Genomic DNA, 25,982 nt, shown 5'->3' with positions numbered 1-25,982 from the left:
TCCATTTGTAATTTACTCTGCAGACGAGGGTGTCCACTTTATTCCTAAACAACCTTATCTTGTCATAACTGCATTTCTAGATTACTTAATTGTTGGAATATTGCTTTTGCGTCGTGTGTGACCCGCCGCCGGAGTCCCGCTGGCCATCCAGTGCGGCCCGCCGCCAGAGTGTTGACGGCCCGCCCGATGACTATTTATTGTGAGGGATGAGGGACGAGAGGCTGGTCGTGTCTTTTTTTTCGTACCATCCGCGCCCCTCGTCGGCCGTCGTAATGTTGATCACATCAATGTGCAGTAGAGTCTCTCCCCCTTTCTCTCCCTTCCTCACCATCCCTCTCCCTTCCTCACCCTCTCGCTCCCTTTCTCTCTCACGCTCTTTCTCCCTCCCTCTAGTCCTCCTCCACCCCCCCACCCAATCCCATAATTTCAAAATAAAACCCACATGGAGGGAATTCTTATTGTAATATTTGTGATGACGCGTCTTAATTAATAACTTCTTAGTTTGAAGAACAAACATTCTCCCAAACCCCTCTCCCCATCACCCAATCCCATAATTTCAAAATAAAAGCTTCAATGATTATCTGTACATGGAGCTCAGAATGAAGCTGTTTTGAAATACGGATTGCTTTTTCAAATACTACTAGACTATTACTTCTAGTTGTTATACTGCTATTGATACTAAAACTACTACTTATTCTACTGCTAGTATTACTAGTACCAGAATTACAATTACTACTATTACTACAAAAAACAATTCTCAGCTTTTGTCATTTCTGTATTTCCAGCAATATTTTGAAATTTGTTTCAGTATTTTTTTAAAAGAACTTCAGCTTCTGCCATTTCTGTATTTTCAGCAATTTTGTATAATTCGTTTCAGCTTCTGCCATATGTATTTTCAGCAATTTCTTTTGATTTAAGCTTTTGTCATTTCTTTATTTCCAGCAAATGGATTGAAATTCCTTTCAGTTTCTCCGATTTCTGTATTTTCCGCCAAGACAAATTCCTTGTATGTTTGACATATGTTGGCAATAAATGTTTCCTGATTCCTGATTCCTTATCCTTTCTAAAATAAATGGCAGCCAAGAATAATAATGGGAAATGTGTCAATGAAAATGAATGACAATGGACAAATTACTCTCACAGAGTGCTATTTATTTCACCATGTTCAGCATTTGACTCACTACTTAAGAATAAATAATACAAAACTACACCAACAAGCTGAAAAGATTTGATAAACTATTACTTGTCAACTTTACTGTACTCTTTACAATGTAGCTTAGCTTTGTGGCCACAAGATTAATTACAAACTGTTTTAATCTCCCTGATTGCTTCATCCACATCATATGAATCTAATAAATATTTCTACTCCATTCACAGTTTGCTCTGGAGTTTCAAATTATTTTCCCACAAAACTGCTGTAGAATAAAATAATGTGATAGGAAGATGTCAATGATTGTTTTAAATTCTTGGTCCCCAGAGGATGAAACCTTCCTCTACCTCCATCATGAGGTTGCCTCTAGTCAAAGCAGTGCACTGCCCCTTTGTCCACAAAGAGTGCGTTCCTAAATTCTTGTCCTCACTCGTTGACCCAAGGGAAGTGAGGAAGAGTTTGGTAGTAACTTTGGTGTATCTGAAAGTGAACTCCAGTCAATGATTCAATGTCAAACGCCATTGAGGACTCAATTTGTAAAACCCTGAATCCTTGCCCCCGAAGCTGACCGGACTGAACTAGATTGCCTTTTTAAAATATTTTTTTTGTATTGAACCCGTCACACGTCCAGATTGCATCAATTTCTATACCGCGCATCCTTTGGTCCGCTGCAATACACCCTCAAAGTGTGAAGTAGATTGAAGTCTTCTGCAGGTATGCACGCTAGTGTAGAGAGACTCCTTGCTCTATAGTCACATGTCTCCACAACTAACAGAATTTGGCAAAGACATCCATGTCCTTCCTCAGAATTTTTTTCCCTTTGGTGATTCCTCTGATTCCCCTTTAGCGCCTTCATCTAGTCAGAATATATATATTTTTTCCGGCAGTTATTTTATCTATCTTGTAATCTAGTTTCTTTTCACTTTCATGATTCATTTACGTGTTTATGAACCAAAGGTGAAATTGTATATTGATTTGTAGGATCATGTTTGTGTATTCTGTTTGTGTTTTTTTTTGTCTTAGTTACTACAGGTATCAGCGTTGCTCACATAGACCTCTAACTTGCCACCTGTATCTCTCTATACTTTTTCTTTTAACCTCACATAAAAGATATCAAATTAAGGCTTGTTATGTACTTAGCGGTGGCCTTTTCATTACATTACATGTCTTTTTTTATTTTACCTTCAGATGCTCCATAAAATTGGGATCCATCTGTTGAAGGATATGATTGTAATTTTATAAAAAACCTATTTGCGGTTTTGTTATATGCATTTTCTTTTTTAAGTCCACCGTAATGTTGCCTGACAGGAATTCAAAAAAATAAGACATTTGTTGTTTTGTTTACCCTTGTGACATCTTTATGCACAATAACACATATATTTAAATAACATTATACAACTCCCACCATGATAAAAATAAATACAGCTTTGTATGAGTGTGTGATGTGTGTTTACTGCAGCAGAATGTATTGTGGACATCACAGGGGTCACAGGAACATACATATTCTTCATCTGTTTTCTTCAACAACAACTTTAAGAGACTCGCGTTCTACAAGCTCAAGACGTTCGCTGTTGCTGTGCTGAATGGTAAACCTTAAGAAAGTTTACCTAACCTTCGGGGAATAAACACACACAATTAGCATGTATACGTTCTACCCAGTTTAATAGCCTACAATTATTAGGCAAGAAAAGAATAAAGTAAAAGCACAGTAGACATGCACTCGGAGCTAAAGTGCCTGTAAAGCAAAATAAAACTGTTCTCGTGGCATTTTGGTGGAAACAAGTTGGGTATTTTCTGGATAATTAATAGCTCTACACAAGCAAGCATGTGTGCATGGTTCAATTCTTTAAAATATGAACCAGAGACAGAACAGCAGCTTCTTTTGTAGGTGAAAAGCCAATTTCAAAATTGATTAACTTTATAGAGAAAATGCAAGTGTGAGTGATACAGTGGAGTATAATATACTTGAGCAGCCGACTTATTGAAGAAATGGCAAACGAGTTCTCAGTTTTCTCTGAGGCAGTTCAAAAACAAAGGAAAAACAAAAATGAGTTAGGAGGAAAACTAAAATAAAAACAATTTCAAACATAGGTTATAGTATTACACCCATTATCAAAAACAAAATTACTTACTATTTGCGCAGGGCGCCGTCGTCCACCCACTCACGCAAACCCCAGGACCCAGAAACTGCTGCACACCCACGTTTTCTATAGAAGTATATACACACATTTACTGCTGTACTCGCACATCACACCACACGTTTTTGATGAGAAATCATTAGAATAACCAAAGCAAACAATCTGTGATGAATTGTTGTTTATCACTTTATTCCTGTAAAATATCATAATACTACTTGCTCCTTAGAAGAATAGTTTTGATTAAGGAATAAATGAACGCATTTGTTATTACTCGCGTGCGATACAATTATTTTTGTTACGTAGGCACTTTGTGTAGCCCAAAATTACCAATAGTTCCTCACATTTTATGGGCCGAGAAACAAAATATCATTAAAACCATCAGATTTTAGTTTTAAAAGTTCTCGCTTCAAGTCCACAAGCCTTTGCATTGTCCTTCAAAGACGCATTCAAATGACATTTTCTATCCAAGCTGCTTCCACCACCCCAACCTGCTCCTCACGTGTACTAAGCTTGTGTTATTGCTGATTTTACTAAGACTTAATATTCATGTGTGTTTACCAATCACTGTATCGCTAATATCTTTCCAACCAAAGTCTTACAAAGGGTGGATAACGGGTTTGGCAACTGGGGCCAACACTGGACTTTTCCTACAGGAGACTGGTGCTTGTGTTTTGTGTTAATCCAAAAGTAACATGCTGATTTAAACCCATGCCAGAATCGTTTCCTAAACCTTTTAACAACATTAGGTACCACAAGTAGTTGAAGCAATATTTAGCTCATTCTGATACCGCCGAATGCAGGTTTTAGAACAACTGTGAGGAAATATGGTTCGCTGAAAGTTTTGACGCCAACATTTTATTCCAAGTAATGTGAACATGAGGGAGAAAACTGCGAAGAATTCATCTGCAGTGTACTTAAGTTCAACACGGTCCTTTCACTACCGAACAAAGCAGATTTCTGCACCATCACATGCCTCTCCCAATTCATTTAAAGAACATATCTGTCTTTCACCTTATCTGATCCTCATTTTCTTACTTGTACATTCATGATGTTTGTCATAGAGCCTGTTTCAAGTTGATATAAAAATATCGATATTTCATAGACACTCTCCCTTTTCTGTCCAGATGAGAAAAAAAATGCCCGCCCAGCACTCTATCGTTAATTGAAAAGCTCTTTTCCTCAAAGGAGTTCTGCAAATTTCATGAATTATTGAATGAATAAAGAGATGGAGGTAAAATGGACCCAAATATCAGAACTTTGATACTAGCAAAATAGAAGAGAAAACTAACTGACTTTGCAGCTGCTCAGATCAAACTATGCTCCTTTTCTCACTTTCAAGAAGTGGCAAAACACATTTAATTACTTGGATGTTTCATGCCCAACCGCTCTGTATTTCATGAAGCTGCGAGCCAAATGCCTGAGGTATAAATGAACCGCATTCCAGCTGAAACCTGTCCAACCTTCCTGCCTCTGATACCCTAAAAAGTGTCAGTGTGTTGATAATGCTTATAAGGAGGTATTGATTCCATGAAAGCATCAACAATCCATATTTCACCTGCATGTTTCTGCAATTTTATTATTCTGAAAGTGAATCCATGACTTACTCATTTGTGGGTTTTCTTTTACAGAAGATGGCCAATTGGAATCTGAGGAGGAATCTGAGGAACCTGAGGAGGTCTTTAATCGATGGGCTCCTGCCCTGAGCAGCAGCAAGATAAATTCCCCCCCCACCCCCTGTGGAGTTCAGACACTGGTCGCTGATGAGACCGGTTCAGCCTTTGCTTCTGATGAAGATGATGGGGTGGTGGAGGGGTGCGTGACAGCACCATGACATGAAACGGAAGGAGGAAGGACGGTCATATTTACAGCACCAACCTGATATGCTGAAAATTGTAATTGTTTCACTTGTGTTTATTGACTAGAAGCGACCAGCTGACTATAGATCGACATGGTCTCAAGCATGACGTTTTATTAGCCCCATAGCGGCCTGTATGTCGTATCATCAGTTTGTAAATCTTCTTGTTTTATAAAGCATTTGACTGAACCGGTCAGACGGCTTTTGTCTACAGGTGGGTCCTTCTCCTGCACTGGTATGGACAAGTAGACTAGATTGTTGCTATAAAGATGAGTTAATGTTCTTGACTTTTTCAAAGTTAAATATTCTGCTGTTTGCACTTCTTCTGCAGAAACAAAGGAACACCTTAGGCAGCTTAGGGTCGGTCCGCTTTTGGATTTTGGGTGATTGCACCTCTTCCATCCATGTGCTTGAATCCGATTAGCTAATCTCCAAAAGGTAGCGCCAGCTGAGGCTCATGAGATTATTTTTGGGGAGGCATTCACCCATACCAACCTTTGGTATTAAATTATCCACCAGGGTTTCTATGTTGAGAAACATAGCAGCTACAATTAAAAATTAAACGACAAAAAAAAGCACCCCCTTTAGCCTCACATCGCTTCAGTACATTTCATTTTCTGAATTCACTGACTTTATTCGGAAAGCACATTGAGTGACTTGATTTCATTATATTATGTTTGATCAAGAAAACAACAAGAGGGGTCTGTGTTAGAGAGCCAGAGAGACATGCAGCTCAGTGCTGAAGCTGATGTGTTGTCAGATGGACCCTTAACCAGGTTAAGGCAGATCAGAGAGAGAGAGAGAGGGAAGGCGGGTCATTTCATGCACAGCACGGCGCCTTCTCCTCTCCTGTTGTCAATTAAAGCCGGCGGCTCTGCACCTGCATGTGGATGCCAGGCCGCTCCTTCTAGCCAGCATTCACCTCGGCACCAGGCTCGCTGTCCGACCCGCTCCTAATGAGGGGCTTTGTGTGGATAAAGGGAGGCTGGCGCGTATACCCAAGCGCCCATACATGACAATTAAGGTGAACCAATCCTGGGGAGATCAAGGACCCACGCCTCTCTCTCGCTCGGTCTCTTCGATTCCTTCTTCTTTATACTTCATGCTTAAGTAAGAGTGACGGACAGACATGTAGATATGGGATTGATGAGTGGGTTTGGGAATGACTAACAATAATTCTCATATACTAAATAATAGCTGATGATTTCCTCGACGGGAATGTGGAGGCAGAATGTATTCTAACATAGAATTTACATATTTAATCAAAAGACAAACCTTGGAGCAGCGGGTTTTTTTTATGGTTTTCCGAGAGGCCCACTGGCATTTGCACCGGGATACATTTTACATTAAGCATTTGTTTGCACAACAGCAAAAGACCACTGGAATCTTAGGGCTGAAACACTGCCAATAACGGCAGTTAAATTTTCTCTAAAATCCAAACTCAAGAAGCCTTGATTATCTGCATTGGGGCTTCAGGAGCGCTTGATCTCGGGCGCAGACGAGGACACATCGTTAGCGGGTTGACGTGGATTATGGCAGTAAAATGCAAATTCTTTCAGCGTGAACTTTTTTAAGATTTCAAACAGAGCCATCAACAAATAACGTTGTTGTCTTCACGGAAACTTACTTCAACCCCAAAGATGTGGGCATTACCGTCATTGTGTGGATAAACAAAGGCAGCAGAGACAGATATGGGAAATGTCTGAGAGCAATAAACAGCTGGAACAGACCTACCGAGGTGAAGAGGATGACACATTAAATAACACTGAGTCTTATTGAGCCTCCCTACAGTCTTGAGATTGGCTTCAAGTCTCGTCTTCTTCTTCTTCTATCTGTACTAATTAACACCAGATATTTGTTCTGCGGCAAGACAAATGAGACAGATGTAATTTTGGCAGGTATTAGAGCGCAGGAGAAACAAAGAGAACAGTTCTGCAGAGTAGAGATTTTGCTCTGCACCCGGTGAGCAGTGTTACCGAAAAGAAAGAAGCTGACTTGTTGAGACCTTGAGATTGCAGGAAAAGAGAGAATGAGTTTAAAAAGCTCCATTTGACTTCAAGAATTTTGAAAAAAATCATCAATCACGTTCGGGGAGAAGATGAGTAAAATCTCTCTCGATTTGAAGGGTACGCTCTTCTATGTCTGGATGTTCTTTCTGCAAATAGTGAAGCAAAGAGGGTTTGCTCAAGTCATTCCTGAGATGCAGACGAGTCAAACCAGAGGTCTTGTCACTCACAGGTTTTTACGTGAGTGGCTTACCAACTGATGCTGAAAGCACATGACTCCTTAAGGATCATCCCAGCATGACAGGAATGATAGCCTCATCTTTGTTGCTTCCTGCATCCACGAAAGCAGTCGCATTGCATTCCGTCTTGGAGGCTATTTTTTACATGCGCACACACACACACACACACACACACACAGTGAACACATTTTTTTTTAAATGAGTTTTGCCACACCTGCCTGGCTGCCAAATGACTCCCAACACGTCTAATTGAGTCAGCAAAGGTGATCCATCACTGTGATTGAGAAGATAACAAACATGTTTTGCCAAGTTCCATTAGATGCCGGTGTATTGCGACGCCCCAACCTGCGGTTATCATGCTTCTAACCAACCGTGTAATCGGGCTATTGGCTGCCAAGCAACAATGACACTGTGGTCCGTGTTTGCACTTCAATTTAGTCCTCCCGTGTGTTTTCAATATGTCCCATCCACACGCTGGATCAAATTTGAATTAGACGCAGGAGCAAAACATTCTAAAAGTTGCTTGGGAAAATCTCCCACACTGTTGGTTTCTCTACCTCTGTAGTTTGTACATATCCCGAAAAGTCAACCTGTACTTAAGTGTTTATTAAAAACAAGTTTAAATACAAGTTTGGGAAACTTTTATTTAATAAACGTACTCAAGATTAACCATATCTGCACAGGGGGGACGTTGGAGAGGCCAAGTGGTGCAAAACACAATGGATTTTTACCCAGGTACATTGTCCCAGTGTATAAATCCAATATAGGAGAATATTACAAAACAAAACAAAACATGAAATCCTTCACATTACATGTACTTCATGTAAAATGAGCCCTGACTGTCATGTGACCTCTGTGTCATAACAAGTTTATTCTTACATGGATCTTAGTTCATGCTCATATGTAGCCTATGTTGATGCAACAGTCTTCCAGAGTGGAAATTGTAAAAGTGCCGGCCTAAATCGAAAAAAGGCATAAAGGGGGATTCTGGTCCGGCCCACTGTGGAAAGCTGCCCGAGAATCTGTTGTTATTGGCTCAAGAGGACCTTGGCTACGTGAAAGGTCCACACGTCTGTGACATTCAGAAAGTCAATGCCTATGTCACGGCTGTTCATGGCTGCCACCGGGAGAGTGACATCTGCAGCTCTCTGCATCACGAGCCCGTTCTCTGCTGGCCGGTGGAGGTTGGGTTTGGTTCAGGGGGAAAAACCAGAATACTCTACTGCCTCCCGTAAATCTCCACAGCAATCTACCGCTTGTGGATTCGCACGCGGTGCACACGCAGCACGGCTAAATAAAAACCGCCTTTCTCCTCAATTTGTCCGCGAGGCAATTTGCCTCTCTATGCGTAAGTTATGACGCAGAGGAGGGAAGTTGGACTGTGTAGGCCTACATAAAGAGCATGCTATGTTTTAGATCATATGCCTCCACATATAGAAGCGGTGAAATATGGGATATATATATAAGGGAACATAACGTAATAACATGACACGTTTGAAATAAGAAATACTTTTAGTCCCTTTTGAGAGTTCCACTGCCCTTCCTCCAAATCTCCCAATACAGTTGTCCCTAATTTGCACTTGATTCTTCACTCAATTCATTCTTCATGCTTTGTTAAAGGATTCTTGCAGCTTTGGTGGAAATTGGACTCGCTATCCCAAGAAGAATTTTTCCCTGTGAAATTTACCTCTGTTATTTATTATCTTTAGAGAGAACAGTTTCTTGTCCTGTGTTTTTCTGCTCATTTATATCATTACCCAGACGAGCTTGTGGATTCAATTTCTTCCTTCAGCCAATGTATACAATTTGAATCAATAATGATAAAGCTGCTTTACTAAAGTGACACATGAAATAATAAATGGCTTATGGAAAATAATTATTTTTTCACCATTAGCTGAGCTCTTTTCAATTTGTTTACTGTATATGGTGACATTTAAGGCCCTTTTAGAACATAACACTGAATGCAGGTTAATTCAAAAATATATACTATTAAATTACCAGGTTAAGAAAATCTGTGCTCGTAATCATCACACATTAAGTGTGATATGCAAGCCAAGGACAACAGGTAGGATTAAAGGACTGGAACTAAATAACATGTATTATTCCACACGTGGGTTTAGCAGATGCATTTGAAAAAGGTAAAAACTGCTTAGCTGCATGTACGAACGGGCACAAATTATTGAATACTTTTTTCTTATTTTCTCTCGTTGCCCACGTGGGCACCAGCCCGGACACATCGGGGAGCATTTAATATTTCACGAATGCATGTTTAACCTTCAAACACTCAATATGTGAAATTCCTCGGAGAGAGAAGAAAAATACGTAGGTCACATTTACCAGAGCGGAAACTGTTTGATACGGAACAATGTGAACGCTAACAGACACATTTGAAAAGTAAAGTATTCTCCTAATGGGTAAAGTACCTCTTTAAGGACACCTTTAAAAAAATAGGCAGTTCAAGTGGATTGTAGCAGTGATTTAAGAGAAGTTAATGCTTACATCAATTTAGATGTTTATTCTTTGGGATGAATATAATTTAAAAGTATTCCAGACTTGTAGAATCATGTGCGTTACGTTTGCTATTCTTCAAGCCCAAATTTTTCACTTTAAATTGCTTCCAAAGGCTGTGGCCTTGGTGTATGAATGTAAATGATGAGCAGCCAATACCTTGCAGGGCAGCGTCAGTCATCAGTGTACCAATGTGTGCCATTCAGAAAACAGCCTGTGGAGTTATGAACTTTTAATAGTTGGAAGACAAGAATGGCGCTTTGCAAGTATTCGCCCTCTTGTATTTAATTACCTTGAACCGCTACACTTGTGTGACACTCTCCAATTAAGTGTAGGCTTATTATTGATTAGTGTAACAAAATGAGCATTCCTTTAAATAACTTTTGTGTGTGTATAACTACTATAACACTTTCACGTGGAACCATTTCATCTTGATTTCAGTGACAGTACGACCCTCGGGTGACATTAGCAGCACTTTGGATTTTTTTTTCTCCATTTCTTGGCTTTCGCAGGTCCTTTTAATTCCGTTTCCGATGGTTTTTAAAAGTGATAAACTCTCCTTTAGGGCTCTCCGAAAGTAGGACATACTCTACAGGGCAGGAGGTCTACACTCAACAACCCCAGAAAAAAGTATGATTTGTGCATTAATCATGCTAATTTTTAAAATTCTCATGATAGGCGCGCTCATTTGTTTACTTACAGTTTACTTAATCTCACATGGAAACACAGAAGGAAAAGGAAAAACAAGATCATCAAAATGTTCTCGCATGAGGCTCGGTAAGTCATTTTCCCAGAGATATGTGGGCGAAACTCAATAAATCTCCAGCAGCCGCGGATGGGTTGGTAGGTGAGGGTCGAGGCTCCAACATGAATGCCGCATCGGCGTACCTCAATTGCAGCAGCAAGTCGGGCAGGGAGTGACTTCTCGGGCTTCAGGCACTGACCCGAATGCATATCAGTGGGTGGGTGAGCATCTGAAGTAGGTGCCCGGGGTTTGACGCTTTGCACCAATTAGAGCTCTGCATCGACTGATATTTGATCCGAGGTGCCTCAAAGAAATAAACCCCTTGAGTGTGTCTGTGTTTTTTCTGCATGCCCTCATAGCTACCGCTTCTTCTGCAAACATGCGCTGCATGCACATGTATTCGTGGAATCTATCATGCACGCAATGGCAATGGCTCGTAGACAAGGGTTAAGGAAGAACCGGTAACTCAGACGGCGTCAGTGTTTGGTGTCTTTTCAACACAGAGCCGTTTGATACAAAATGTCTGGCCTTGTGAAGTTACACTTCGGCTCGTATCCCAGGATTTAATCCGGACCTGAAGAAAGATGCTCCATTTCACTGTTGCCGTAGCTTCATATTCATTTCATGAAGCCAGTGATAAGGGCAAAAGGGGGGATTCGCGAGGTATATGCGGGCTGCACCACTGTGGCCCGTACAATCTGTCAGTCGCAGCTTGCTGGTTGGTGTGCACATCTTTGTGTGGTACATGCATGGGTGTAAGTTACAAACATGTATTCACACCACGCCTGTTTTATCCTCTGAATCCGCATTCAGGCGGAGAATCGCTGATTAGTTTCCACTAGCGGTCAATTTTTTCTAAATTTAAGACCTGGTGGAGAAATGTGTCTCCATTAATGATAAAAGCACTGCTGCAGTCTGCCTAGCAAATCCGTGCAATGCAACATTGAACAATAAAACCCTCATCCCTATTTGGATCGATCCTGCAGTGAAAAGACAACATTCCTAGGACCATTACAAACGGGACAAAGTCTTCCTGGCTAAGTCAGTACAAGTTGGAGGTAAAATCCTTTCAGACGAATCCTGTTTTGATGTTGCTTTAAAAAGGCGTGATGATCCCTTTTGCATCCTGTTGAACGTGTGAGAAAGGGAGCGATGTGCATATGCTGATCCGAGGGTGATGCTGTCAAGTGCAATCACTGCTCAGGTGCCGCATGATCGTATCCATGCACTCATCTTGAAGGCATTTGATTTTAAAGTGCACCTCTGGGTAGAGACGGGTGAGTGGAGTATTTGGTGCCGAGTGGTAAAATAGATCTCTGGGCAAATCAAAAACAACAAGCAGCCTGATGTGCCATTAGTCCATTTCCCCCGTTTCTCTTGTTTGTATCTCAAACTACATTACTCCCTACTAAAACTCTTGGCTTTCCTTTTCTAACTCCTCCGCCTACCCCATTTACCTTACTGTCTGCGTTATAGGCCTTCCTTCGCCAAGGTTGGCGCATTATTGCTCAACATATTTCTTTTTCTATTTTGACCATCTGTCTCTCTTGAACAAACAGTTCTGCTCCTCTTTCCTCTCTCGGCTTTTTGACTGATCTCACTCTCTCTCTCTGATGAATACAGTTGGATTTTTCTTTTACTTATCTCCATCTGCCAGAATGCCTGTGATTAAAGATCCTCCCATAAATAAATATGTTTTTTTAATTGGTTCTTTTTTTTTCTGCAAATGCAATGCAGCCAACTTAGAAGTTGTGAATTTGAAGTTTTTACCAAAGACAATATTCTGCAAGGGTACTTGGTGGGGTTGTTGAGTTTATTGAGCCCAGGATCTCATTAGTCTATGCCACTTATTCATTATTGCAGCAATCTGAACCTATAACATCAAACTTTCAATATCTTATTAATGGTTGGTTTTTGGACTATTTTTAAGCCGGTAATTTCATACAAAAGATTTAAGCTGTAAAGCGTAATGGCAATTTCTCAATCGTTAAAGCTTTAATGCGGCGCGACTTAACTGCATTATGTTCCATTTTACTCTACGGACTCAATGGACCATAGTTTACCAAATTAAAATCATGCTGTATCAAAGAAGAATTGATGATTGACACCACAAGATTCAGGTTTACAAGCTTTACTGAGTTTAAATCAATGTAGGGTCATTTCTCATGCATGAAAGAATGCCAGTTTGAGTCACTTCCTTATTGGCTTAACTTTTCAGTCCCGACTACGTGCCAGACGGTGCAGAAGTCGTATGGAACAACAGAGACTGGAGGAGGTATTTCTGGTCAAGTACCTCATATTCTTTATAACAACAAATACAACTGCGTTTTTATTCTTTTAATAATTCATTATTTTTTGCTAGCAATATAGTTGCTTAGGTCCGGCAAACCTCATATGAAAATATTCAATCAGGCACACGAATCAACGATCGCCTGAAGAAGGATTTGAAATCCGGAGGTCCAAAAAATAAAAGAATCCCACGTGCAATTTGCTGCTGTACTATTTTACTTTGCGTGCACAAAAGAGGCGCCTGCTCCAGCTGGCACAGAATGCATTAGGTGCAATGTGGCAGGTGCATAAATCAGGCACAAGCCTGCTCTTACTGATTGCTAAGCTCCAAGGAGTAAACTGTGTGTTTGTGCATACTGGGGTCATTGAGATGGTCAGCAAAGCTCAAGGGGAAACGATGCCTCTTTCTCTATCAGACGGAGACTATGACGGATGTTTATTGTAATCGGCCTTGGGGGTAATATGCAATGCATCCCCCATCGGCCTCCCACTGAGCTCCCATTCCCGTTATCTCACGCTTGTTCCGAGTCATTAAACCTCCAGTGAGATTGGTCGGAGCGGTGGAATGAAAGCATTCATTTTGGTTAAGAAAATCCCTGTTCCTTTGATGCCTTGCCTTAAATGGGTGCTAATTGACGGAGAGATCTTAATGGTGTGAGAAATGCTTGATAAATAGTGGACCTTCCAATTAAATGACACGACTGCTGGGTTCCTCTCTTTGCTTTTACAGGCAGATCATGATAGGATGATTGTGTAGAAAACAGTGAGTTGCGGTTAATAAGTCTACTGTTACCCAGTGCACCGGAGTGATGGTGTGTGTGCAGGAAGTTACAGATCTCTTCCAATCACCCAAAAGTCTTCTGCCTTCACATAAACAGTCGAAAGATCGTTTTTCCGATATTATTTTGCGAAACCAATCCCCAAAACCAAACCGATGTGAGGATCCGAGCTGTTGATCAGGGCCTTGTGGTCTGAGCGTATCTTCGATCTTTTGAAACATTAATGCCTTCTGTTGTGTAAAAACACGCCTCTCCGGTCTTCCTGGCATCAGAGGCTGCAGGGGAAGTTTTACCTTAGAGGGCCTCTTTAAATTTGACCTGAAAAAATAAAAAAAGAGATGAATTTCATAGTTAATCTTCATGGTTCAAGTTTTGGTCAGATAAGAGATTCTGAGTGCAAACTGGGCAACTTTGGGAACATTAAGTTCCCAAAATACGTCCCTGAAGGATCAATTATGTCTCCAGAGAAATGTACATCCTCCCGAGTTAGTGTTTTTGACTTATCGCAATTATGTGATCATAATCATTGTCGTCATGAGAAAGCATGTTTCACTTACTTACTTACTGTACTTACTTACAACAAACCAGGATTTTAGGCGAATGAATTTAGGTTCAAGCAAAAATGTACTTGTTTATGTTAAAGGAAAGATCATGGTTTGGTTAAAAGTAAGTTTACCAAACTTGTTACGCAATTAAACTTAAAAAGCTTGACATTTAGAAGGTGTTAGTTTCTCCTGTGAAACTACAAATCAACACTAAGATTTACCTCCTGGGGGAGGTTTCCTTATTGGATGCATCCATCCACAACAACCGCTTCCAACAATGCATTTATTAAAACATCTTCCTCTTGTACTTGGTCATTTGTGTGTCCCTGAACCTCCATTTGTATCTTTTTTTTGTATCGTCATTTTTCACATTTCAACTTAGCAGCTTATGAAGTGATGAGCTGCTAAGAGGTCATGGTCCTTTCACGTGATTAAGTTTCAGCCTCAAATTACTTCCAGGTGTCTTTGCACTTGTTTGTGCCTCCTCTTCTGTACCAACAATGGCATCCCATGGTTTGGTTTGAGGTGTTTAAATATGGATGCCCAGGGCAAATGTCAGAATAACTCAAAAATAATTGCAGTCTGCTTCGAGTACCTCTGAATCATCAATACCAGTTCTTTGGTTAATTCTAGGGCCAAATAAAAAGATCGCTCACTGAAGTGAATATACCTTGAAGCCACACAAACAGCAGCATTGCCTCTCATGTATAAAAAGCTGTGGCTCAATAAATTGTGTCCATGGTTTTTGCAGATTACCCTTTTGCTTATAGTTACAATCAGTGCTTTGGAAAAAAAAAATCTTAATTAGGTGCATCCTTGGGGGAGGTCGAGGAAGCGCTCCATCCTGCTTTTTCTGATATTAACTCTCTTTTTAACTTTTGGGCAAGGTACGACACTGTTGGATGAGAGCGAGAAAACCAAAAAATGAAGATCAAGCTTTTACCACGGTGCATTATTTCTTTGATGCCCTGTGGTGGCTTATATGTACACTCCATTTGCCGGATAAAAAAACAAAAAAAACATAAAACATTACTGACATTAACACTCCTGCTTTCTCCCGGAGAGGCACTGTCATTTTCAAGACAGGAACATTTGCTCCGTCATGCTCTCTCATTCTCTCCCTCAGCCTCGACTTTACTGATACTGTCATTTCGGAAACAGCCTTTTCTCAGTCGCTCTCCATCACCCTCTCCTCTCCTCTCTCCCTCTCTCGTTCTGCTCTTCCTACTTCCATCCTTCCCTCTTTTATTTCTCAACCTCTCCTTCCCCCTGTCCTCCCTCCTCACCAACGCAGGCAAGATAACATGCAGCCGTTCCAGCCCATGTCTAAAGACTTAAGACAGCCATTGGTGTCTCTATGGTTGTGTCATGCACCTCCGAACAGCGTGGAGGAATTACAGGATTCCACACAGCTTCAACTACATTTAGGAAAAATGTAGTGGGTTGAGAAAAACACCAGCAGGTCAAATGCATTTCAGACACATTGTAAATCCCCCACTTAATATCACAATGGCGTCTCTCCACTCCAGGCCCCCCGGTGACACGGGCAGAGCACGTGCTCCTTAAATCATTTTAACAAAAAAAGGTATTTATCCATGCCACCTTTTTTCTGTGGTGTTGGAAAGCAATACAACCCCTAAGTGGAGAACCCCCTTTTGTGCGCGGCTCCGTTGGGCCGGGGAATGCGCTTTTGCGCGCGGCCGCATGGTGGCAACATGCGCTGCGCCGCCAGCGCGTCAGATCCGAAACGTTCCCTCACACTGAACCCCGGGACTCGTCCTCCTCCGACGCACACGGGCAGCCGCGCTTCTCCTCCACGGCGGGTTCCGAGCAATGACGGCGTGACTGAGTGCAAGTTTGAGCCTCCTCCTCCTCCTCCTCCTCCTCCTCCTCCTCCCCCTTTGCTGCCCTCGTCGAAGTTCCTCAGTGCTCCTGACACAGGATGAGATGCCATCCTTGACAGCGCGCCGTGGGCAGGATTCGAGGTAAAGTCCATCGGGGTGGCTTTTTTGGGGGGAGAGACCAAAACTGCCACTGCTCTGGTCGGGGACAGCGGTGAGGTGGAAGTTTGAAGTTCTAGGAGGCAAGGGAAAAGGAGAGGAGACGGCATCTCAAGGACGCTGGAAGTGTGGATGAAAAAGTAGGAGGTGCAGAATTGTCTCCTCACAGGTGCAGCGAGACGCGGACTGTATTTGGACTTAAAGCTGGATTCGCCTGACTGAGTTGCATCCAACTCACTTGGCACCACAACTAACAACCGACTCCGTTTAAACGAATCGCGTCGGTAACGACACGCTGACGAAGCAGCAGCTCGGTTGTTGCGCCCCCAGATCTGCGCGCTTGGCCCGCTGCGAGTTGCCAGCGGGGCTCCCAGACACCGAGAGACCCGACGAGCAAGCGGACGACCGCGGGACACAGTAGCAGCCCATCCTCCCCCCCCCCAACCCCCTAACCCCAAGCGCACCGGGCACTTGTTGTCCAGTCCGCCCGGTATCTTTTTTTTTTTTTGGAGAGGCGGGGGACGATGTTCGCGGACTCCCGGAGCAGATCGATGTGGCGTGCCACATGGATTTTATTTTTTAACCTACTCCTCCACTCCATTCAGGCTCAAGGTAAGAGACACCGCGCCGGGGGCGCTCAGGGGTGGTCTGCACCCCCCCCCCCCCCCCCCCCCCCCCTTTCCCCGCCATGGTGGCCAGCATGTGTTGGGTGTGTTTACGCTCTGCTGGCATCACATCCGTGATGTGTTCATCATGCTTTGACTTTTTCGTTTTGCACGGAGGCTATAATTTCCTCATTAAGCTTCGCGTGTGTGTGTGTGTGTGTGTGTGTGTGTGTGTGTGTGTGTGTGTGTGTGTGTGTGTGTGTGTGTGTGTGAGAAAGTGTGTAGCTTGGGAATTGTCACGTGAAGCCCATTTGGCTGATAATTAAATCACCCGATCCACCCAAAAGTTTGCGCGTCCAACCAGTGCCATAAATAAAGAGATGGGCCCACAAGATGCTATACAGCAGTTGTTCTTTGAGACTGTTTTTAACTTACTGAAATCTGTGTGTGTGTGTGTTTTCTACTTTGCTGAAGTTGTTTTAATCGCTTTGGTTTGACTAGTCATTCAAATTCTCACCGCAATAATCCCTCCAGATCGCTGTCGGGTTCCTGTGGAGACTAAGCGTGTTGTTGCTGTTGCTGTTGCCCAGCAGTCTCTGTAAACTCAGGCTTCCTTTTCATTGTTATCACACGTTCATGTGCACGTAGAACCTTTTCACAAATGATGTTACCCAGGATGACCTGAAGTTTGTTTTTTTTCCTTGCGAAGAAAAGTTTCACTTTGAGCATTTTGTGGAGCTAATTGGGGGTCTGCAGTTAGACATGAGGCTGCCACGGGGTGCTCAAAAGAGGGGGTGGGGGGTCCTCAGCAAAGTACCCAGGTATCTTAAATGCCACCTCACTCCGTTTCTGTCTCTCCACCCATGTAATCCTCTACCTTTATCCCGGCATGTGCAGTTACCTCCAGGGTGGCGACTCAAGGTTAAAAAAAAATGCAAAAGAGCTCTTGCTCTTTGCTTTCCTCCACTGCACCTTGTCCACTGGGATGATTTAGGATTCAGGTACAGCTGCCACTGCCAGGAGGGAGTATTACCTCTTGAGATAGACTCCCGGGGTGACGCTCACTCAATAATACAATGTAGAGAAGATGGGGGGAAAAAAAAATAAACAAGGCAGATATCCATCATTCATGAGTGCACATCCGAGTGCCTGACATTTACAGGCGATTGATAACTCGTGTGTCCTATCGCGAAGGGTCCTGCCACTGTGGCTCCCTCCTTCCCTCCCTCCCTATAACCGTATCTCTCTCCCTGCTGACTCCCACCCATCCCTCGCTCCCTTCTTAATGCTTATTTAGCCGAGCAAGTTAAATTAGAAGACATTATTTACCGCGGTGGCCCGGGGAGAAGGCCTTGACAGCCGCTCGCTCTCACCCCCCCCCCCCCCCCCTTTCCCCCCCCCCCCCCCCCACGTCCAGCAGCGGCCATCAGATTCGCCCGTCGCTCGTGGGTTAGAAAGTGTAGGATTTAATTGGACTCTAATTGCATCCCGAAATGGACACTCAAACCGTTCGGAGTGCGGCGTCGTTGGAAGTGACCCCAGTGTGGGCTTGACTCTCCTTCCCCGCGATGATTAAAGGACGCCACGAGGCCGGTATCACGCCTCTGGACGGACACGTCGGCCACCGCTTGCCACATTTTAATGACCAGTCCACACCGAAACAGCTTTTTAACGACGGGAGGACGGCCTTCATCGGGGCCAAAGTGCTATGAAGTCTGGCTCCGAGGCTCGCTCAGCAGGGAGAGGCATCTGGTATTTTGTCCATTTCATTTCATCATCGTTGTGAGCGGCAAGGAAAATAAACAAAGTTTTACGGTTAATAATCCTCAGTGCCTGACTGATGGCTGATTTACGCTTGGTGTGGTGTACTAACCTGAAACAATGAAGCGTTCTGCATTGCAAACAAAGGCCTTGTGACACACACACACACACACACACACACACACACACACACACACACACACACACACTATTTTGGGTTGCTGACACATGCAGTACAATACGCTCTTCATATCGTGGACGAAAAACAAAAAAAACGTCCATCCTCCTAACTCGCCCCGGACGTTTTGTTTAAAGTGACAGTTCTAGGAGCTGTCTGGTCGGTCCCACTCTTCACTCCCATTCATTTACTGAGGTCATGGGCTCATGGGCATGGACACAATGCTGGGCTTTGCCTGCTGCTTTTGTCATTTCCCAAACACATCTATTTCAGGGCCCGGAGCAGCCGGGGGGGGGAGGGTTGGGGGCTCTATTGGACTGTCATGTTTGGCATACATACTTCTGCATCCCTCAACGTCTGCAGATTAGCCCGAATGTGCTACAGCTCGACTTTAGGAGCTTTAAAAAGGGAGTTGAGGACTTGGTTCTGTCAGAGGCGGGGCACACATATTCATTTTTTTGGGGGGGGGGGGGGATCTGGCGAAAACGCGTACGTTTAGAGCGACGGCCTGTTTTTTTTTAGCTCACCGTGTTCTACCTGGACCTTGACACCGTGATGGAAGTCAAGGATGTAATTTCCATTTTAATTCTCGTAGATGATTGAATTGAAAATTGTACGCCTGGAATGAAATGCAAGCAGTTTTGGAGGCACCTTTTTCGACTACTTCAGAGGGGAGTAAAATGTAATGCATTCTTATCCCCGGAGACCAAAGTGGGGCGCGTAATCACAGACGTGCGGCAGGGAATTCACGGCAAACGCGTCCGCGGCTTGCAGATGAAAAGGTGGAAGCTGCCGTTGCATGTGGCGGGATTAAGACTGTCAGGCCTCCAGTGTATTCGTCTTTTGTCTTCTCGACGGAGCTGTGCTCCGCCGAACAGGTTGTCAGGACATGTCGACATGTGTGGGTGGCGTTTCTTTTTGTGTATTCGAGAGCCTTTCGAGTAGCCCTTCTCCAATCGCAGACAGCGGATACCTGCGGCCCCGCATTTAGATTGTTGATCAAAGCCACGTTTGGTCTTATATATGAATATATGAGACACTCTTTTATTAAAGCAGCAGGTACAAGTTCTTTGTGGGGTGATTTGAAACTGACGTGATGGACTTGGCCAAAGCCGTAGAAAAAGAAGCGGATTGTGAGAGTAATCTGAGGGAATATTGGCGACGAGGTTTGTCTCCAGACTACAACTGCACCTCCTTCGTCACTCATCCTAGTTGACAGACAAAAGGATCACTGTTTCCTTGTAGCAGCTGTGCCCTGTAAAAATACATTTTGCAAAAACAAAATGTAACACAAAACGTAAGCAACGAAGCCGCCCCATTTCCCTGCAGCCGGCGCGTCCCGCAAAAGGTCACAACATATCGCTTTTAGAATTCAGGCCTGGCGAGAAAACTCACAGTCAAAGTCCACTGATGGATTTCTCAGAGGGACGTCTAGAGTTTCACTGCGCTGCGTTCAATAAAACAAAACTTCCCACCCAAGGTCCCCGATAGTCGCAAGTCCAAGGGAGAGGCGTAACTGGAAGACCTTTTGTTTTTCCCTCTCCAGAGAGCACTTCCAGAGCTCCTACAAGGGGGGCTGCTTTCATCGACCCTGCCCCCCCCCGCCCCCACAGCCCCACTCCCAAACCCGTCAGTCAATCAAAAGAAGGTGTTCCTAAGTGGGCTTAAATTTCTACACAGGAGCTCCGTGCGAATGATATAAAAGAATGAATAAATAACAACTGCAACAAGGTCGTCGTCATGTGACGAAGAGGAAAAAAAGAGAAGGAGGGGGAAGAGAATAGTGACCTGCTGACAGATCCTCAATTTAATTTTAACAGACAGGTCCATGAATTTTACATGCTCCTTAACGACAGTGCTACTAAATGTTTTCTCCAGATGTGGTCGAAAGCGAGGCCTCGGGATGATTTCAAACTTCTCACCTATTAATGCACAAACACCCACCCCGCTCTGTCCTCACTTTCACTGTGCGCAGACGCCTGTTCTTGCACAGTTGCGTAAAAGTGTGAGCTGGGAAGGTTCGACATCTCTCAAGCATCTTGAGCTTTTTCTATTTTTATTCTCTGCTGTGGCACCCTACTAAACTAAACTTGATTGTTCTGCATTTAGTATGCAGCTTAACATTATCCAAGTCATCCGTTGTATTGGATTATCCCCCATATTTTAGGTATGAAAAAAACCAAAAACCTTGTTAAAATGTCTTCAGAAATTTGGCAAACCTAAACAGTTCACTTCCATGTCACCTGTGTTTGCAGGAGGACTTATGGCTCTGAATATGTTGCCATTGCATGAGAGCGAGGTCACGTTCGTGCTGACTTTGGCACACAGCCCTCTCATTCATTTCAACAAGGCCAGTCTGGTGGCTCCGTTGACCTGGTTTAACCTGGTTCACCGTTTTGCTGCATGTCAATACTGCATTATCAGGCAAGGTGGCGAGTGCATGTACCTGTTGGCTTAACCGGGAACGTGAACAACACAGTTCTACTGTTGACTCTGTGATTGGTAAAAATAATTTCAGGGTTAGGGTTTTTCATCTATCTATCTAACTATCTTCAAAATAATGTCCGCCAAGGTAGTGGGCTTCACCTGCCAATTGCTGATTAAACCCCTGAAGCAATATGACTTAAGAGGGATCTGCCTCCGTACAGTGAACAACATCATATATTGATCCAGCATGAAAGGCTTAGAAAACATTCCCTGTGAATCATCCCAAAGGATAGGCATGGTTTATGGTCGGACTTTGGATTTCGTCGCTCTGAAGATCCAGGAATCCCTGAAATACTTTCAATGCAGCAGACAAAAAAAATGAGGTCAGCCTAATTTGGGTCGAGATGACATAAAAAAATGTTTCCACCAGGAACGTCTCGCTCCTCTGAGGGTGCTTCTGGGTGACAATGGCGCGCCATAATCAATGCCATTTCACAGCTTTCTGTTCATTGACCGCATCTGGCCCGACATTGCCTCATTGGCATGCCGACCACTTTTCCCCTCTCCTCTCATCTAATACATTCCAAAACCTTTAATCCTCACATTTCAGCCAGCCCTGCTCTTTGAAACACTAGTTATGTAACCCTCCCAAAAAATTGACCATTTAAGATTGTACTCTTTCAACTGCTTTGCTACCCCGACACGTTGACCAGAACAGGAACTGCTGCGCTGAGGAGAAAATGTAGCAGCCTCTTTTGAAAATAGTCTCTATTTAAGCGCCTTCCATCCTTGCCGGCTGTCCTCAATATGGCACAAGGGAGACTGGACCGCATTTGCCAGAGCCGTTCTATCTGTCCTCGCGTTGTAATTTATTTAGACACTGTTCATTTTACTGGGTAGACTGGAAAAAATGCCTCACTGACCAGCTGCGAAATCCAGCCACAAACTCAGATGACCAGGGGTCAACGTTGGAGGACCTGCTGGACACAAAACAACATGGCCCATAAAAAACATGTACCACAATGATTTTCATTGTTAAGCCATCTATTCTAATTGGACTAAAGTGGATTATTCTGTTGATTCCCTTATTTTCTCTGTGGTCTTATGCAGCTCCTTTGATCATTTTGCTACGCACTAGGGCACGCAGAATTACATGCTGAGGAATTATTGGTCTCTCTGCATCTTGCTTTTTTACAATATACATATTTTCATGTAGAGGTTTGAAGAATTTATTTGTAAAAGCCAAGCGCATGCACCTCTATGTACAGGCAGTGGTATTTTACCTTTGAACAGTAGGAAGGAAACCTGATTGCTTATTATGTGTATTGTACTTGGCTTTTCAGCACTACAGCGGTTTTCTTTTGATGCTGCTGCTGCTGCTTTTCACTCTACTGTGTTTGAGTCGCAACAATAAAGCTTTGGCCTGAACATGGTTTTGTGCAGAAAATGGATTGAAGGATTTACGGTGGGCATTCCATCTTATTTTAATACCGCTGCGGTGGAAGCGTCGCCTGTGTTTCCATATCTGCTGAGCCAAGCCAAGCCATGCTTCTGCACTCCCAAATTAGCACCTGGAGGCCTTCTGTACGTTTACAACACACATCAGATTCAGCAGCGGAGTGCCAAATACTGAGCGTTGTATGCTCCTGCACGTGTCCTTCAAAGTGGGCTCCAGAATGACAGCTAAAAACAATGATAAGCCAGAGGTAGGATGTGATTATGGACTTCGACTTTTCTCTCCCCTTTTTAAAGAGGGCCATTATGCATGCAGGGACAGGCGGTGGGGAGCCAGAGTCAAGGCTTGTTTACCAGCATCATCCCTCATCCGACTCGATGGAAATGAGTGTGGACCTTTGGAGTGACACTAGCTTCAGGAGGCCCCCAAACCAGACTCGCTCATGTGGAGCAGTGTGTGTTTATAAGAGAAATGGACTCAGATTGGCTGGGGGCTTGGGAAACCACCTCTGAACCTTGTAATTGCTGTTCCCTGGGGGAAGTGTTTTGTGTTAGTGTGTGTTTGTGTCTATAAGTGGGCTGTGAATCTGTATGTGTGTGCTTGCCGATGTGGGTCTGTGTACAAATGGCCAGTTCAAGCTAGAGGACGGCAATAGGATTCAAAAAAAGTTTTATCAACAAAAATTGGCACCAATACTGGCCGATGAGGCTCCATGCATAAAATCAATATGTACTTTAAATACATTTTAGTGAAAGTTATCCCGAATATCTATCTGCATTAGATTAACTCCTGATTATTTATCGGCTATTGTTTTTTTCTTTCCCCAAACTACAGTGAGCGTATCGGCGCCACTATTGCTCAACTTGATGTCCAAACAAATAGGCCAGTGAGCTTCTGCCGTCACCACACACACACGGCGCTCCCCTGGGACTGAAACTAAGAAATGGCCACAGCCGTATATTTTACGGTCGAAAATGGATTTATCCTAAACGGCTTCTTTTTTCTCCATAGTTTGATACCGCCGGCATGTTTCTCTTGAAGCATCTGGATGACAAGCAAATCAATGTAATGGCTCAGATCGGGACGGTAGAGGGCCTGATCGATTCTGACAATCTCGCAATTTTTAACAGACGTCTCGTCAAAGGCCCATTCCCCTTTTTTTTTTTTGCCATCCTATTACCCGTCTATCCAGCACTTGGATCCACTGCCTATTTACCCATCCCATGCAGGAATAATGGGGCCTTCACCCCCAGTTGAATTAATCAGCCATAACCATATGCTACCGTGTGCAATTATGTTGCAATTTTGACCAAGGGAAACAGCTGTTGCCATTTGAAAAGGCGGAATAAGATTGTAATTGCCTTAGCTTTGATTTGTGAGGTGCTTTGATTTGATGAGAGAACACATTTTTATGCTTTACATAATAATAATTTGGAATCAAGAGAACCATTAGAACATGAGACTTTTTCTGCTTCCAGCTTCAAGATGCATTTGAAGGATAAGCTCACTGTTGTGAGATATTACTCACACATTATAGGGAAGGATTGAGCTTGTTTATTCATTTGGTTTTGAATGGGCTTTCTATTTTTGGAGGCCTATGTCTTAGATTCAACAGTCTAATGACATCTGAATATATTTATGCGGGGCGGCACCTTAACATTTTGATACAGGCGGCTCTCTCTCTCTAATCCCCCAGGTATGGCATTGCATCAAATGTGATGTCTCCTGAAACCTGTGAAACCGCAGCCTCCTGTACCTCTTATCCGCCAGCCCTCTTGTTTACTCAGTATTTTCTGAAATACATTTTTTATCCTAAAGCATAGGACCTGTGATGCATTTGTGATCATGCCTGGGAATTCTGGATATAGGAATCTTTTTTTTTTTGGTTCAGGTACGCAAATGACACTGCCAATTGCATGATTATTACGGAAGAGTATTCCAGTTGGAGATATCTGTGGAAGTCAATGTGCATGACTGAATAATATCAGTCCGTATGACAAGTGTTCCAACATCAAAAGCATCGTGCCTTTCTGCTAGTGTAAAATCAAATGGCTCATGATAGGTAAAAAGAGGAGAAGCCTACATCAATTGGAATGAGCCCATATTCTGAATTGTAAAAAGGAAAAATAGTCTGTTAAGGAAATTGAAAGTCTTGTCTGCACCAGGGATTTGACGTACCCTTTGTTGGACCCTGCGTTTGGACACTGACAAATGTATTCTCTCTTCAAATCCCAATAGATAAAAGATAAACAGCAGATATATTGAAGATGGGGAAAAAGGAAGGGCAGGGGGATGATAGTTGAAGTGGAAGCATGCGGCGCATTGAATTAAATGCGGTATGACAGTTAAGTTGGAACTAGAGTGTTCTCCATAATGGAAGCGACTCGGCTTCACGGTCCAATATGTTGAATGCTGTGGGGAGAATTCTTGGTGGATCTCAAAATTTTCCAGCCTCAATTTCGCACCTGTCAGTAGAGTAGACAGCAGTTTGAATTTTTCATATGACTGGCAATTACTGGCTTTTCTTTTCTGGTGCTTTTAAGGAACGATGTGCTAAATGATACATCGCTTGCTCTGCAGTTGGTAGAGATTCTGTCTTTGTATAATTAGCCAAAGAATACACTTTGCACTTATTGAGAGCTACAAATGGGTGAGATAGCGATGTATGTGTGTGTCCCACCATTCAATAGGGTGGGCGCCCCCCCAACCTGACCAGAGCCTTTTCTTTTTTTACATTTATAATTATCCACAGATCTCGGCGCACGGGGGAAGGTTCAGTGTGTTGCTTTAAATTGTTTCTCATTGCATTAGTCTTTGGTTCCAATCTTTTAATGAGAGCTGGTGACGATAATAAAAAGAGAAATTGCGCAGGTCTTATCCTTCAAGTGGTTCAGGAAATGCAGCAAACAGACACACACACACACACACACACACGTTACCGCGCTCCCACCACCGGACCGAAAGCGCATCGCAAAAGCTGTTTTTGTCGCCCAATAAAAGAATAAAAATGAGACAATAAAAATTGGAGGGAATAGCAGCTCCACCAAATAACTGGAGGCCAATCAAAAGCTTTGTTTGAAACTTTAGTAGAAGTATCTGACGTTTGTCACTCGCTTCTTCAGCCAGCTCGTCTTCCATCACCACCTCAAAGTCCTCTATTACCACCTGCCTAGACACCTAGATCAGGAGTCATCGTCCAATTAAGTAGCTTACCTCATTTAAAACCCTCAGGATGCTCAAGAACATGACCCACCCTTGGAGAAGTACCTTCAAAGCACTCCTTTACACTTGAGCAATGAAG

General features: G+C 43.2%; 1 protein-coding gene across 7 annotated transcripts in view; it reads left to right on the top strand.

The window, feature by feature from the left end:
- Window positions 1-16,013: 16,013 nt before the first annotated feature.
- Window positions 16,014-25,982, top strand: part of sdk2b (sidekick cell adhesion molecule 2b) — a 266,141-nt gene continuing 256,172 nt past the window's right edge. For all 7 annotated transcript variants that reach the window (XM_040176380.2, XM_040176377.2, XM_078103192.1 and 4 more), the window contains exon 1: window positions 16,014-16,866. In XM_040176380.2, coding sequence (XP_040032314.2) covers window positions 16,779-16,866 — 88 coding nt within the window. In that variant the 5' untranslated portion in view covers window positions 16,014-16,778. The remainder of the gene's footprint in view (window positions 16,867-25,982) is intronic.

The sequence above is a fragment of the Gasterosteus aculeatus genome, chromosome 5, assembly GCF_964276395.1.
Source record: "Gasterosteus aculeatus chromosome 5, fGasAcu3.hap1.1, whole genome shotgun sequence".
Lineage (NCBI taxonomy): Eukaryota > Metazoa > Chordata > Actinopteri > Perciformes > Gasterosteidae > Gasterosteus > Gasterosteus aculeatus.
Note: the sequence above shows the minus strand (reverse complement) of the source record. Positions and strands in the feature narration are given on the sequence as shown.